Source organism: Myotis yumanensis, unplaced genomic scaffold (genome assembly GCF_028538775.1).
Source record: "Myotis yumanensis isolate MYYU_CA2020_CCGP unplaced genomic scaffold, mMyoYum1.0.hap1 SCAF_2, whole genome shotgun sequence".
NCBI classification, from domain to species: Eukaryota; Metazoa; Chordata; class Mammalia; order Chiroptera; family Vespertilionidae; genus Myotis; species Myotis yumanensis.
The window spans coordinates 212107852-212122246 of NW_027223753.1; the positions used below are offsets into that span (position 1 = coordinate 212107852).

Below are 14395 nucleotides of genomic sequence, written 5' to 3' on the forward strand. Positions count from 1 at the left end.
TAAAATACTTAGGTGTGTATCTTGTAATTTGTAAGCACATAATTTTGCCTATTGTTATTTTTGAATAAGAATTGGGGTCTTAGAAAATACCTTGTCCAAGATTCCATAACTAGTTAGTTGTAGGGCTGGGACTCCTAACCACATCTCTTGTGGGTCAGGAGAGTGTCCTACCCACTTTCATCTGGTATAAGTCGGTTGTGTTATCATTGGTATACTTGAAGCTGGTTCCAAATTGAGAGGCATCTGCTTGGAAAAGACCTCTGGTAGAGCCTCAATTTTAAGTCTTTACATTTGCCTGTATTTACATGTAAATGTTTGAAGGTGTTGACAGTGGCTTTTCTATAAGGGTGTAACTAAAAAGTGATACGCCCTCTTGGAAGTTTAGGGATGACTGGGCCCGCTGGGAGTCAGGAGACCTGGCTGTTCTCCCACAGACTTTACCCCAACCCCCTGCCCCACTGCACCATGGTCCTGTCAATGGGAGGGGGCCACCTGGTGCTCCTGTCTTTCTGGAGGTGAAAACCCCGGTCACCGGTGGGGTGTGTCTGAGCTTGTTCCTCCCCCCGCCCCCCCAGGTGGTGCCAGGCAGGAGTCTGGTGTTTTACTAGCTTCTGGGAACCACTCATTCGGGTGCTCCCTCACGGGGGACACCCACTGATAAAATTGGAATTATGTGTTGACACTTTCAAGGCACTTCCCAAGGTGACACTCAGACTATGAGTCATCCCTAGGGTGTGTGATTGGGTGTTCTGTCACTTGTTGCCTCCCTGCACACATGATATCTCATGATTTTATTTTGTATTCATCAGTTACCAGTGATGTTGAGTATCGTTTCATGTGTTTATTTGCCATCTGTATATCTTCTTTGGTGAAGTGTTCGTTCAAATCTTTTGCTCATTTTTAAAAATAAGGGTGTTTTTTTTTAATTATTGAATTTTGCAAGTCCTTTTCAGATAAGTGATTTGCAAATATATTCTTTTAGTCTGTGGGTCGTCTTTTCATTCTCTTAACAGTTCCTTTTGAAAAAAACCGAAGTTGTTTGGATGAAGTCCAATTTATTAATTTGTTTTTGTGGATTGTGCTTTTGGTGTCATTAGAAATATTTGCCTAATCTAACGTCATAAAGATTTTTCCAGTGTTTTATTATATGTTTTATGGCTTTAAGATTATACTTTTAAATCAATGATCTGCCTTGCGATAATTTTTGTTTATGGTATGATGTTGGATCGAAGTTAGTATTTTTGACAAGTGGATATCCATTTATTTCAGCACCATTTGTTCAAAAGATTATCTTTTCTCCTTTGAACCTTTATCAAAAATCAGTCATCCTTATATAACAAGCTATGAAGTCAGATATTGTTAACTCTTAACTTTTTTTTTTAAAGGTACTTTGGCTTTTCTAGGCCATTGCATTTGCATATGAATTTTAGATTGGAATTGTCAATTTCTACAAAAAACATGCCTGGATTTTGATTGGGATAGCTTTGAATCTGTACATCAATTTACTGTTTATTTAAATCTTCCTTAATTTCTTTTAGTAATGTTTTATCGTTTTCATTGTACATGGTTTTCACATGTTTTGCCAGACTTTTCCTAAGTATTTAATATTTTTGTACTGTTATAAAATGCTTTTGAAACTTGCTCTCCACTCAGGTCTTGTCCAATAAGCATGTGGCTCCTGATCATCTGTTGCAAATCTGCCAGCGCATCGGTCCCATGTTGGATAAAGAAATTCCACCCAGTATTTCAAGAGTCACTTCTTTACTTGGTGCAGGAAGGCAGTCTTTGCTACGTACAGCAAAAGGTACCTTAATTTGAAGAAGTGTTCTGCTTTGTATTACTAGCTTAATAATTATTATAATTGTGAAGTAACGTGAGCATTGTGGAAGAAAGGTGATATGTAACAATATACCATGCTGTGGACTATAAACATAAAATTCTCTGCATTTAGCATAGACATTGAATTTTATTGCTATAAGTGTTTAATGGATCCTTCTGCATTAAAAAAAAATGAAGGTATAGATGTTAAGCTAAAAAGTTTGAATTTATTCAGAGATGTGTTTGAGGTTTTATCAATGTGAGTTCTTAATTTTCCATTTTGTAGCTCACTTATAACTTCATTGAATGTAATTGTATGTGTCTAATAAACTCTTTAAATGCTAGAATTATTTCATTTGATATTTAGATCTTTGAAAGCCCTTTGTTATAAAGGGGAAGTAATTTTCTAAATTTGGTAGCGGTTTGAAAAAAAGCACCCAAAATGTATAATTGCATGGTTCTTTTTTCACCAACTTAATTTTTTTGCTAAGTTATGTGGTAGCAAACTGTTGGAATTGCTGTTCTTTCTCTGTTAGCGTGGTATAAATCACTCAGACTAAGTACATGTATGTGATATGATCTATGTATACAACGTGGCTTAACTGCAAATGGCAAGAATGTTGGCTCTTCTGATCTTGAGCATACCTCAAGTTTATCCCCGTGGTTATTTTTAAGATCTCTTGCTCACGTGATGCTGCCTTTTAGATGTACCACCAGTATAAAGCTTGACTGAGAAAGAACCAGTCTCCCCTCTTGGTTCCATGCCAGACCGGTTTGTCAGCTTTAGTTGTTTCTTAGTGCTCTATGGCTATGCCACACTGTGGCTTGAATCAGGAAACTGTTCATATTCTTCTTTCTTCTGTGTCCCTATTCACCTTGTAATTATTCTGTTTTAGGTTGTTATATAGTGGTTGCCTGGGTAGCCTGTTTTCTTAACTTGTGTCAAGCTCAATGTCATTTTGTGATGAGCACTGCTTTAGAACTGGCAGACCTTAGAAGAGACTTCAGCAAGCTGTCCTAGGGGTAGGGACTATATTTCTCTGTTTGTTTTGCACTAGTGCCACGGAGGATGCCTAGTAACTGCTCTTTGATCATGATAGTGGTAATGAATCCATTCATGTAAAACGTAATTTGCCTGTTTGTTTGGGGCACCCGAGGCTCAGTGGAGGTTTAGTAGGATGCCTTTCTTCCCATCCTCTTTCAGTTGTGAAGAAGCTAATTTCTAGCACAGCATAGTCTGTGTTCTGCTGCTTCCTCCTATAGAGGGGCAGATGTTTTTTCTTGGTATATTCACTGGTAGGTCAAAGGGGGATGGGCAATTAGGGTTAGTGTTCAGACTCACAGATTCTACATATATGCTCTTGTGTAAAGATCAGCCATGACCCGTAAACAAGAGGAAAGCCATTTTAATTTTGTCAGTCTTTCCCGAGGAGATTAAAGTCATGGTAATATTGGCCAACATTAATTTTAAAAGTCAATGACATTTAAACAATTAATAAAGGATTTTCATGAAAATCAAAGACTTAAAAATTTTCCTACAAAAATTTCCATTTTTGGAAAGCTGAATCAGTTGTGATGAAGACTTTTTATTGTTACTATTGTATGGAATAATTCCACATTGAAAAATAAAAACTTATTTGGCATTGAATGGGACTTGGAGTCAAAAGACCTGGTTTTGTGGCCCATCTTGACTGATCATTTGTAGTGGATCTCTTTAAAGGTCCTGGAACCTTTGAGCCTCAGTTACCTCACTTGTAAATTGGCGATTAATACCTACCTCACAGGGTTGTTGTGAGGATTCCATGAGATAATGTATGTGGAAAGCACTTTGTAAATTGTAAAGTGCTACACAATGTTAGTTGTTGTTGTATCTGAGATGTCTTAAAATTTTTCCCCCTCAGAAATAGTCTAATAAACTTCTAGGGCTTTTCTGTTAAAGTATATTATTAGTTGGTAAAACTTTGAATAAACAGTTTATTAAAATATACGTAAGTATTCTATAAAATCTTTCTTGGGGTTAACTTTCAAGATTTTATGTGTATCTAAAATTCATTTTAAAGACTGCAGGCACACAGTTTGGAAGGGCTCTGCCTTTGCTGCTCTTCATAGAGGAAGACCTCCTGAAATGCCAGTGAATTACGGTTACCCACCAAGTCTTGGTAAGTGAGGCTGGCCTTTCATATTTCTGATACCATTCTTTTAATTTCTTGACCAATTTTGTAACTGCTATGCTAAAATGTAAAAGTAAATACTGGTGGTAGTATGTTGTTTTAATAGTAACGAGGATCAATTTTCACATTTGTTTTTCTAAAATAATTACTAAAAGTAATAAAAATTAATGAAAAACAATTTTATTATAACAAAAAGTCTGTACCAGTGATTGTAGTAGAACAGAACTGGAAAGAAACTTGGGTCCTTGTTTCTTGAACATAGGTTTTTGTTTTGGAGTTCTTAGCTTTTTACATACTGGCACCCTCTTAACCATTTTTGTTGTTTTTATTTCCTAGTGGAGATACATCGAGGCAAACAACTCACAGGGTGTTCCACTTTTAGCACAGCATTTCCAGGAACCATGTACCAGCATATAAAAATGCACAGAAGGATTCTTGGACATCTATCTGCTGTTTACTGTGTAGCATTTGATAGGACAGGACATAGAATCTTTACAGTGAGTTAACATTTTAAACTCCATTTGTTATCATCTGGTGCACTTTGGTGTTCACCAGAATCTTTGAAGAAGTCTTATACATAGATTCACCAGGGGATTGTCAAGGGCGGGGAAAAAAAAGGGACACATATGTAATACCCTTTGTAATACTTTAAGCAAAATAAATAAATAAATAAATAAATAAATAAACAAACAAACAAATAAACAAACAACCACCCACCCCCCTCTCCCCCCCAAAATACATAGATTCCATGTTTCCCATTCTCAGGATTTTGACTCAGTAGGTCCAGTGTGGGCCCATAAATTTGCCTTTTTAAAAAAAGATGTTTTTATTGATTTCAGAGAGGAAGGGAGAGGGACAGGGAGAGATAGAAACATCAATGATGGGAGAGAATCATTGATTGGCTGCCTCCTGTACGCCTCACACCGGGGATCAAGCCCGCAACTGGGGCATGTGCCCTGACCGGGACTTGAACTGTGACCTCCTGGTTCACAGCTCGATGCTCAACCACCGAGCCACGCCGGCTGGGCAGATTTGCCTTTCTAAAAAAAAGGTTTTTATTGATTTTAGAGCGAGAGAAACATTGAGAGAGAAACATCCATCAGCTGCCTCCTGTATGACCCTATTGGGGATCAAGCCCGAAACCTGGGCATGTGCCCTGATTGTGAATTGAACCCCAGTAACCTCTTGGTTCATGGGTCAATGCTCAACCACTGACCCACACCAGCTGGGCTATATCTGCATTTTTATTTAGTTTCCCAAGTGATTCAGATGCAGATAGGCAGGCCTTGTGTGGTGGTTGTGAGACATTGATTTAGAGCAGTGGTTCTTGGGCATTATCGTCAAGGATGTTTATGCATTCCTAATACTTTTTAGCCCATTTTAGACCTCAGATTAATTTCTACTATGTGTATTAACCAAAATCAAACCAAAATCCCTCCCACCAATATCCAGCTCTTTACAGGTGATTCATAATTCATATTCATATCGAGTACTCACCAATCCAGGGAAATTGATTACTTAAACCAGGGGTCTTCAAACTTTTTAAACAGGGGGCCAGTTCACTGTCCCTCAGACCGTTGGAGGGCCGGACTATAGTTTAAAAAAAACTATGAACAAATTCCTATGCACACTGCACATACCTTATTTTGAAGTAAAAAAACAAAACGGGAACAAATACAATATTTGTATTTGCATGTGGCCCTCGGGCCATAGTTTGAGGACCCCTGACTTAAACACTGAAATATTATTTTATAATGATTATAAAACTATATGTAACTATTTGGAATTTAATTTATATTTTTAATGTTTTAAGGGAAAATTAGGATGGACTTCTTGTTCAAATTTTCTCAGTCGTGAGCTTCAGAGTAGATACTCTACTCCAGCGGTTCTTCAACCTGTGGGTCTCGACCCCTTTGGCAGTCGAACGACCCTTTCACAGGGGTAGCCTAAGACCATCCTGAATATCAGATATTTACATTACGATTCATAACAGTAGCAACATTACAGTTATGACGTAGCAACGAAAATAATTTTATGGTTGGGTCACAACATGAGGAACTGTATTTAAAGGGCCAGAAGGTTGAGAACCACTGCTCTACTCAAATTTTTTTTTTTTTTTTTTTTTTTTTAAGGTTAAGAAACATTTATTGAACCATGGCAATTTAACGCAAGAAATTATTGATCTTCAAGATCATATTCACACAACATTTCAAAAGAGATTAGAGGAGGTAACCGGACAGCAAGTTTTACAAAGTCTTGTTAATGAGATACAAAATATGAATCCTATCCCACATATTTTTTGTTTTTTTTTTTTTATTTTAATAATTTTTATTTCTTAAAGTATTACAAAGAGTATTACATATGTCTCCTTTTTTCCCCCCCTTGACATTCCCCCAGCCCCTACCCCTCGCCCCCCCCGCCCTGTGTCTTGTGTCCATTGGTTAATCTTATATGCATGCATATAAGTCCTTCAGTTGGTCTCTTAACCCCCCCCGCAAGCCCTCCCCAGGCTTCCAACTGTAGTTTAACATTCTGTTCAATGTTGCTCTGCTTCTGTATCTACCCCTGTTCATCAGTCCATACTGGTCGCCTTTATTTGTCCCAACCTCACTGGAGTAGTCTCAACCTCACCAGGTGCTCTACTCAAATATTTATGGAATGGATGGATGTTGCCTGGTACTATAATTTTTAGACTCTGTTGTTTGGTTATTTAAAATGAGGGTGCTATTCCATTATTTTTTAGTTATTTTTGGGAACAACTAGTTTTTAAAATATATATATTTTTATTGATTTCAGAGAGGAAGGGAGAGGGAGAGGGAGAGAGAGAGATAGAGATAGAAACATCAATGATGGGAGAGAATCTTTGACCGTCTGCCTCCATCATGACCCACACTGGGAATCAAGCCTGCAACCTGAGTATGTGCCCTGACCAGGAATTGAACCCGTGACCTTCTGGTTCATAGGTTAACACTCAACCACTGAGCCTCGTTGGCCAGGGAACAACTACTCTTATATTTCAGTCTGTGAAATGTAAATCTGTCCTAATACTTACCAAATTATGTAACTTGATGTGAACTAAACTGACACTTAACCATTGTTAATTGAAATAGGCGAGCAATGAACTTTTTATTTTTTAATCCTCATCCAAGGATATTTTTTCCATTGATTTTTAAAAATATATATTTTTATTGATTTCAGAGAGGAAGGGAGAGGGAGAGATAGAAACATCAATGATGAGAGAGAATCATTGATCGGCTGCCTCCTGCTTGCCCTCTACTGGGGATTGAGCCCACAACCCAGGCTTGTGCCCTGCCCGGGAAGCGAACCAGGACCTTCTGGTTCATAGGTTGATGATCAACCACTAAGCCACACCAGCTCGGCTCCATGGATTTTTAGAGAGAGTAGAATGGAGGGGAGAAGGAAGGAGACAGAGAGATAAAGAGACAAAAGCATCAATGTGAGAGAGAGAGACATGATAGGTTGCTTCCAGCATACACCCTGACTGGGACTTGAACCTGAAACCCTCCAGTGTGCAGGCGGATACTCTAATCACTGAGCATGAATTTTTAGTTGGACTTATTACTTGGCAGAGAATTTTGGGAAGATAATATTTATAATGTGATCTGATTCATAGAAATGAAAGCTTCACAATATATTTGTGTAGACATTCTTCGGTTTGAAGAAAAAACTGTTTATAAGTGTTCTCAGCATGAGTCTTGTAATCTACAGAGAATTCTACAGTTGGAAAGAGGAGGAGTTATAGATAACTTGAGTGACATGTAAATGATACTCTTTTAAATGATGTGAAAGACTTTTATTTAACATTTATTTTGGGATTTTTTTTCTCTTAGGGTTCAGATGATTGTTTGGTGAAGATTTGGTCAACACACAATGGCCGCCTGTTATCCACATTAAGGGGTCATTCTGCAGAAATTTCAGATATGGCAGTAAACTATGAGAATACAATGATTGCTGCAGGGAGCTGTGATAAAATAATTAGAGTGTGGTGCTTGAGAACTTGTGCCCCAGTTGCTGTGCTTCAGGGACACACAGGTTCAATTACATCTTTACAGGTAAACTCATGTTCATGGGCACATTTGTATACTGTCTCCTTTTTTTAAAAACTCTTTCTCTTTGGAGATAAGGAATAGTAAAATGCTTAGTAATTATATTATCTATTTTAAATTTAGTAATAAAGAAAAAAATATGTAATTAATCATACTTCCATGAATCTTGGAAGGGTGATTTAATAAACATGTAATTCGGTTAGAGCTAATTTAAGTGCAGGCTTAATGGATGACTTACTGCTTCCTTTTGGTTTATGGTTGAACTGAATGAGTCAATTACAAACTGGTGAGAGGTTAATGCTTTTTCTACTTTAAAATTTGTGGATTTTGATAAGGTAATTAAATTTGCTGAAGTATATTTAAACTCATTTTTAGTCCATATTCTTGAACTTAAGTTTAAATAGTCACTTTCATCATTTAAACCCATCATTTTGTATACTTGATGAAACGGAGATTGGAAGAAACTTCTTTGAAGTCATAGATTAAATCCTGCCTTCCTTACAAAGTATATAAAAATAACAAAATAGATTAAAAACTATACTCTCTGAGATGTTATAATGATAAGTATGTGAATCGTCTAAAAATCTCTAAAACCTATTTTTCCTCTTTTTTTTCTGCTAATGGCAGTACTGGTCTTTGCTAAGCTCCTTGTCTTGAATGTCTCATGAGTCAGCAAGTTGCATTTGTTTCTTCCTGGCTTTCCTCCCCATTCTGGGGGAAGGAAAGGTCGCAATTAAGGTTCCTAGGTTAATTGGATTGTTTGGATTGATTCTTGGCTCTTTATCTTACCTGCTTCCTTTCAATCAATATTATATATTGCCATCAGACAAATCTTTTTGTTGCCTTTAATGTTTTATTTGATAACTGCAGCTCTTACTTTGCTGTTATTGGGCCCAGATTCTCTACTCATTTCACCACTGCTTCCAAAAATGAACACTTTAGTCATATAGGTCTTTCAATTGCTGTCATATATACCATATTCTCTATCAAGTTTGTACTTTTGTTCATATTATTTCTTTGCCTACTATGTGTTTCTCATTTTCTTTGTGTTTTCCTCATCTTTTAAGCCTTCTTGGATATCTCTGGACCAAATCAAACTTTTTTCTCTACCTTGTTTGTGTAGCACAGTTGATTTTTTATTTAATACAAATCTCAGTCCTATTCTAAAGTTAGCATGATTTTTGCGTTTTCTTGTATTACGTTTATGGGTTTGAAAAAAATGTTTAAATTATGATTCACTTGGAATTTATCTTGTGTACAGTCTGGAGGATAGATCCAGCTTTTTTTTATCTACAGTTAATCCTTTACCATTTATGCAGAGATTCATTGTTTGCCCAACTGATTTGAGCTGGCACCTTTATCTTACTTAAGTCTTATATTAGGGTCCAATTTGGAGTTTATATTTTTTCTACTGGTTGTTCTGTCAATGTAATTACTGTGGCCCATAGTTTTGATTATTGAGGCTTGGTGATGTGCTTTCATATTGACAGGGCTAGGTCTTTTTTTTTTTTTTTTTTTTTAATATATTTTATTGATTTTTTACAGAGAGGGAGAGGGAGAGGGATACAGAGTTAGAAACATCGATGAGAGAGAAACATCAATTCAGCTGCCTCTTGCACACTCCCTACTGGGGATGTGCCCGCCATCCAGGTATATGCCCTTGACCGGAATCGAACCTGGGACCCTTGAGTCCACAGGCCGACGCTCTATCCGCTGAGCCAAACCAGTTAGGGCAGGGCTAGGTCTTTACTGTGGGAGCCGGCACGGCCATGGCATACTCATGCCACCTCAGCCTGGGTCAGTGACCCTGAGTGGGGACGATGAAAGGCTTAGAAAAGACAGACAAGAGAACGAAAGCTGGGTCTTGGTGGGACGCTGCCCCTCTGGTGGACAACGCCTGCGCCCACAAGCCGTGTCTTTATTTTATAGCAGATGCCACGAGGCAAAGTAAGGGTGTGATCAAGATGTTTACAGCATTCTCATGGGTTTCAATCCTACTCAACTACATGCACCTGAACTCTATCACTCAGGCACGTGGGGCCACATGTTCGGACCACAGGTTCAAGCTTACAGCTATAGCTGTTGGCTAATTGTGCTGGGAAGGCTCTGCCATCCGAGCTGGGACTTGTACGTGGCCACGAGAGGACTGTGCCCTCTCATTAGTCCGAGGCTTGAACCTGTCCAAACACTGTAGCCGCGCCCCATACTTTAATTTCTCTTTGTAAATGTTTTTCTGACTCTTCTTGTTTATTAGTTTTGAAAATAATCTTTTACTGAGATCACATGACATTTATAAGTTAATTTGACATAGAATTGACTTTTTTTTTGTTGTTAATCCTCACATGAAGATATTTTTTCCATTGAGTTTTAGAAAGAGTGGAAGGGAGGGAGGGAGAAAGGCAGGGAGAGAGAGACACATTGATCAGCTGACTCCTGCATGTGCCCAATTTTGTCCCAGGATTGACCCTGCAACCCAGGTACATATCCTTGACCAGGAATTGAACCCTTCAGTGCACAGGCTGCCGCTCTAATCACTTACTAACACCAGCCAGGGCGAGATAGACTTTTACTTTTTTATAGGTTATGCTTTCACTACAATAGTGTCACTTATATTTTTGGATTTCTTATATTTTAGAGAGTCAGTTGATGTTAATTTTGAAAAACTCCAACTTTAGTAGAAGCTCAGGAAACTGAGTTGTATATGTTATTGTTTTTTAGTTTAGCCCAATGGCCAAAGGCTCTCAAAGATACATGGTTTCTACTGGTGCTGACGGGACAGTTTGTTTTTGGCAGTGGGATTTAGAATCTTTGAAATTTAGGTAAGTGACTTTAATTGTTAATAAGTATTCTTTTTTTTTTTTTTTTAATATATATTTTATTGATTTTTCACAGAGAGGAAGGGGGAGAGACAGAGAGTCAGAAACATTGATGAGAGAGAAACATCGATCAGCTGCCTCCTGCACATCTCCTACTGGGGACGTGCCCGCAACCCAAGTACATGCCCTTGACTGGAATCGAACCTGGGACCCTTCAGTCCGCAGGCCGACGCTCCATCCACCGAGCCAAACCGGTTTCGGCAATAAGTATTCTTTAATGTTGTTATGGTTTAGTCTAATGAAGTTTGGTTATAAAGAGAAGTTACAGATTGTGGTTGGCTTTTTACTTTTTTTTTTTTTTGGCTTTTTACTTTTGAACTTAATTTTTATTATATACAGGATATATGTCACATTGACTACTTACTGTTTACAATTTGCTGTTTAAATAGTTGGATATGTAAGAGAAGCATAGCTATTCTATGTTAGTGGGCACATTTTTGTGAAAGAAAAAAAGAGATAGTATGTGTGTGAAAGATTTTGAAAAGTATTAGAAATGTATAATTAGATACATAGAAGTTTAGGCAGGGTCATTTAAGAATCAGAAGCCCTGGATTTTGGACCTGTGCTGTCCCAATACAGTACCTACTGGCCACATGTGACTATCAAGCACTTCAGATGTGGCTAGTGTTAATGAAGACCTGAATTATATTAGATTTAAATGTTGATACTTGATTTAGTTATTACAAAATTTGTAGGCATATTTCAAACCACTTGAGTATGTGAATTTAGTTTTTTAGCTGTAAGTTTTAAGAAAACTGAATATAGTATTTGATGAAAATGTTCAAATTGAGGTGTATTATAGGTATTCATTATGCTCTGAAAGATTTCAAAGAATTAACGTGAAGAAAAGAATATCTAAAGTTCTCATTAAAATGTAACTGATGTGATATTTCGGATATATTGGGTTAAATGAAATAAAATTGTTTTATCTCCTTTTACTTTAAAAAAATATATATTTTTATTGATTTCAGAGAGGAAGAGAGAGGGAGAAACATCAATGATGAGAGAGAATCATTGATCGAGTGCCTCCTGTATGCCCCCTGCTGGAGATCGAGGCGGCAACCCGGGCATGTGCCTTTGACCATAATCAAACTTGGGACCCTTCATTCGGCAGGCTGATGCTCTATCCACTGAGTTAAAACCAGCTAGGGCTCCTTTTACTTTTAATGTGACTTCTAAAAAATTTAAAGTTACATGTGCGGCTTGCATTCCATTTTTGTTGGCAGTCTGTACCCTGGTGGTTTTATGCCCTGCAGCCTTGATAATGGGATCACTTAGAGTCTCTGAGCTGCAGTCACCTCAGTGACAAGGTGGGGTTAGTAGGCCTGCCCTTTCTGTGTAGAGGATCAGTGAAGATGGGGAACGAACAGTCGTCTAAAATCCATCTAGCTATAATAGCATATGTGGGAATACTTGGTATGCTGTGAGGCACTATAGAAATAACATCATAATATTTAAAGTTAGCTTAAAATCAATATTTAAACCATGTTAATGTGTATAACTAATGTATTTTAAAACATCTTTTATAGTGCACGTCCCTTGAAGTTTACTGAAAAGCCCAGACCAGGCGTTCAAATGCTTTGTTCTTCTTTTAGTGTTGGTAAGCACTTCTTTCAGTTTAACTTTAGCATTTATTGAATGACCGCTTATTGCTAAAAGCCTTTATCAGAGAGATGGTAAATGACTTATGTTCATTTCTTTAGGTTTAATCCGTGACGTTCATTTCATTAGCCGCCTTCTTGTCTTTCACTCTCCCATTCTGCCTTTTTATGATGTTGAGTAGTAATCAGAGTCAGTGGTAGAAGAGGAAGCTCTAGGAGTGCACATCAGTGGTTCCTGAGTCATGTGCCCCAGATGTATACCAAAATTGTGATTTTCCTTTAACAGGCCAAATGGTATATTTTTGGTAGTTTAAATTTGTTTTCCACACAACTTGGTGAAATTATTCCCCATTTTCTTTTCTTGCACAGTGAACTCGTGTGCTAACCTTTCTGTTTAGGAGAGGTCAAGGATGTTTTCCCTATAAAAGTCTGAAAACTTCAGCAGGTGAACTTTATATTCCACTAAAGGCCTGGTGCACGAATTTGTGCATGGGTCAGGTCCCTCGGCCTGGCGGGCGAACAGGGTGGTTGGCTGTGGAGATCACACTGACCACCAGAGGGCAGCTCCTGCGTTGAGTGTCTGCCCCCTGGTAGTCAGTGCACATCATAGTGTTCGGTTGTTTGGTCACTTAGGCTTTCATATATATAGATAGCTAGATTTAGGTATGTAAAGTCTAGAAAGCAGAGCCCTTTTTGCCAAACATTTTTTAGAGCAGCAGCACTTAAGGTCTTTGCCACAACTAATAAAATGGGGCAGTAACGAACATTTCCATATTAACTTTTAAAAATTAAAGCCCCATCTGATTTTTCCCCCAGCACCATCAAGTAATTCTTTCACTCCAGCTGGGTTCCCTACAGTTGAACCCAGTTCAGATACTATCTACGTAGAGCAGGGATGGGGAGCTTCTGGCCTTTGGGCTGTATAAGGCCCACAAAATCATTTGGTCGGCCTTGCCCAAGGCATTAGGGGTGAGTTAATTAAATGTTTACCACATATAGCAGGCTAATTTTTAAGCTGATAATTTTGTATTGGCCTGTGAATGTGTTATAATTATCCATCATAAATTATTGACAGAAAAAAGGTGTTCCTCACCTGACCTAGAGAATAGTGAGATGCCATAGGTTATGGGCTCAGTCCTACATGATGCTCCCTTTCCTAATCTCACTTGTGCTTCTGACCTACTGAGTATTGTCATGAATTCCTCCTTGTAAGCTCTCTGAAGTCTGTCCTTTTGGGTTTTTGTGGAGGCTTTCTTACATAGACATAATTGAATAAATCGTTGACCAGGGTGATTGTTTAAACTCCCTTCTCCCTCCCCAGAGGTTGGACTGAAAGTTCCTATCCTCTAATCACATGGTTGGTTCTCCTGGCAGTCAGCCCTCCCCCTCCTCCTTAGGTGCTTTCTAAAAGTCACTTTGTTAATATAAATTCTGTTGTGGTTGAAATGGGTTTAAGACTATCAAGACACCTTTATGACTTTTGTCACTTAAGAAATTCCAAAGGTTTTAGGAGCTCTGTGTCATAATGGGGACGAAGAGCAAATATATATTTCTTTTTTTTTTTTTTTTTTATAAATATTTTATTGATTTTTTACAGAGAGGAAGGGAGAGAGATAGAGAGTTAGAAACATCGATGAGAGAGAAACATCGATCAGCTGCCTCCTGCACATCTCCCACTGGGGATGTGCCCGCAACCCAGGTCCATGCCCTTGACCGGAATCGAACCTGGGACCCTCCAGTCTGCAGGCCGACGCTCTATCCACTGAGCCAAACCAGCTTCGGCCAAATATATATTTCTTATTATAAACCTAATTTTACAATGTTATATTAATTTTAAAATATCTTTATATAGTGAATTGGAA

At 38.1% G+C, this 14395-nt stretch overlaps 1 protein-coding gene across 1 annotated transcript in view; it reads left to right on the forward strand.

The window, feature by feature from the left end:
- Positions 1-14395, forward strand: part of BRWD1 (bromodomain and WD repeat domain containing 1) — a 97559-nt gene that overhangs the window by 9277 nt on the left and 73887 nt on the right. The window contains exons 5-10 of the mRNA XM_070407183.1: positions 1654-1804; positions 3879-3977; positions 4326-4486; positions 7841-8062; positions 10775-10875; positions 12462-12532. Of these exons, the coding sequence (XP_070263284.1) occupies positions 1654-1804; positions 3879-3977; positions 4326-4486; positions 7841-8062; positions 10775-10875; positions 12462-12532 (805 nt within the window). The remainder of the gene's footprint in view (positions 1-1653; positions 1805-3878; positions 3978-4325; positions 4487-7840; positions 8063-10774; positions 10876-12461; positions 12533-14395) is intronic.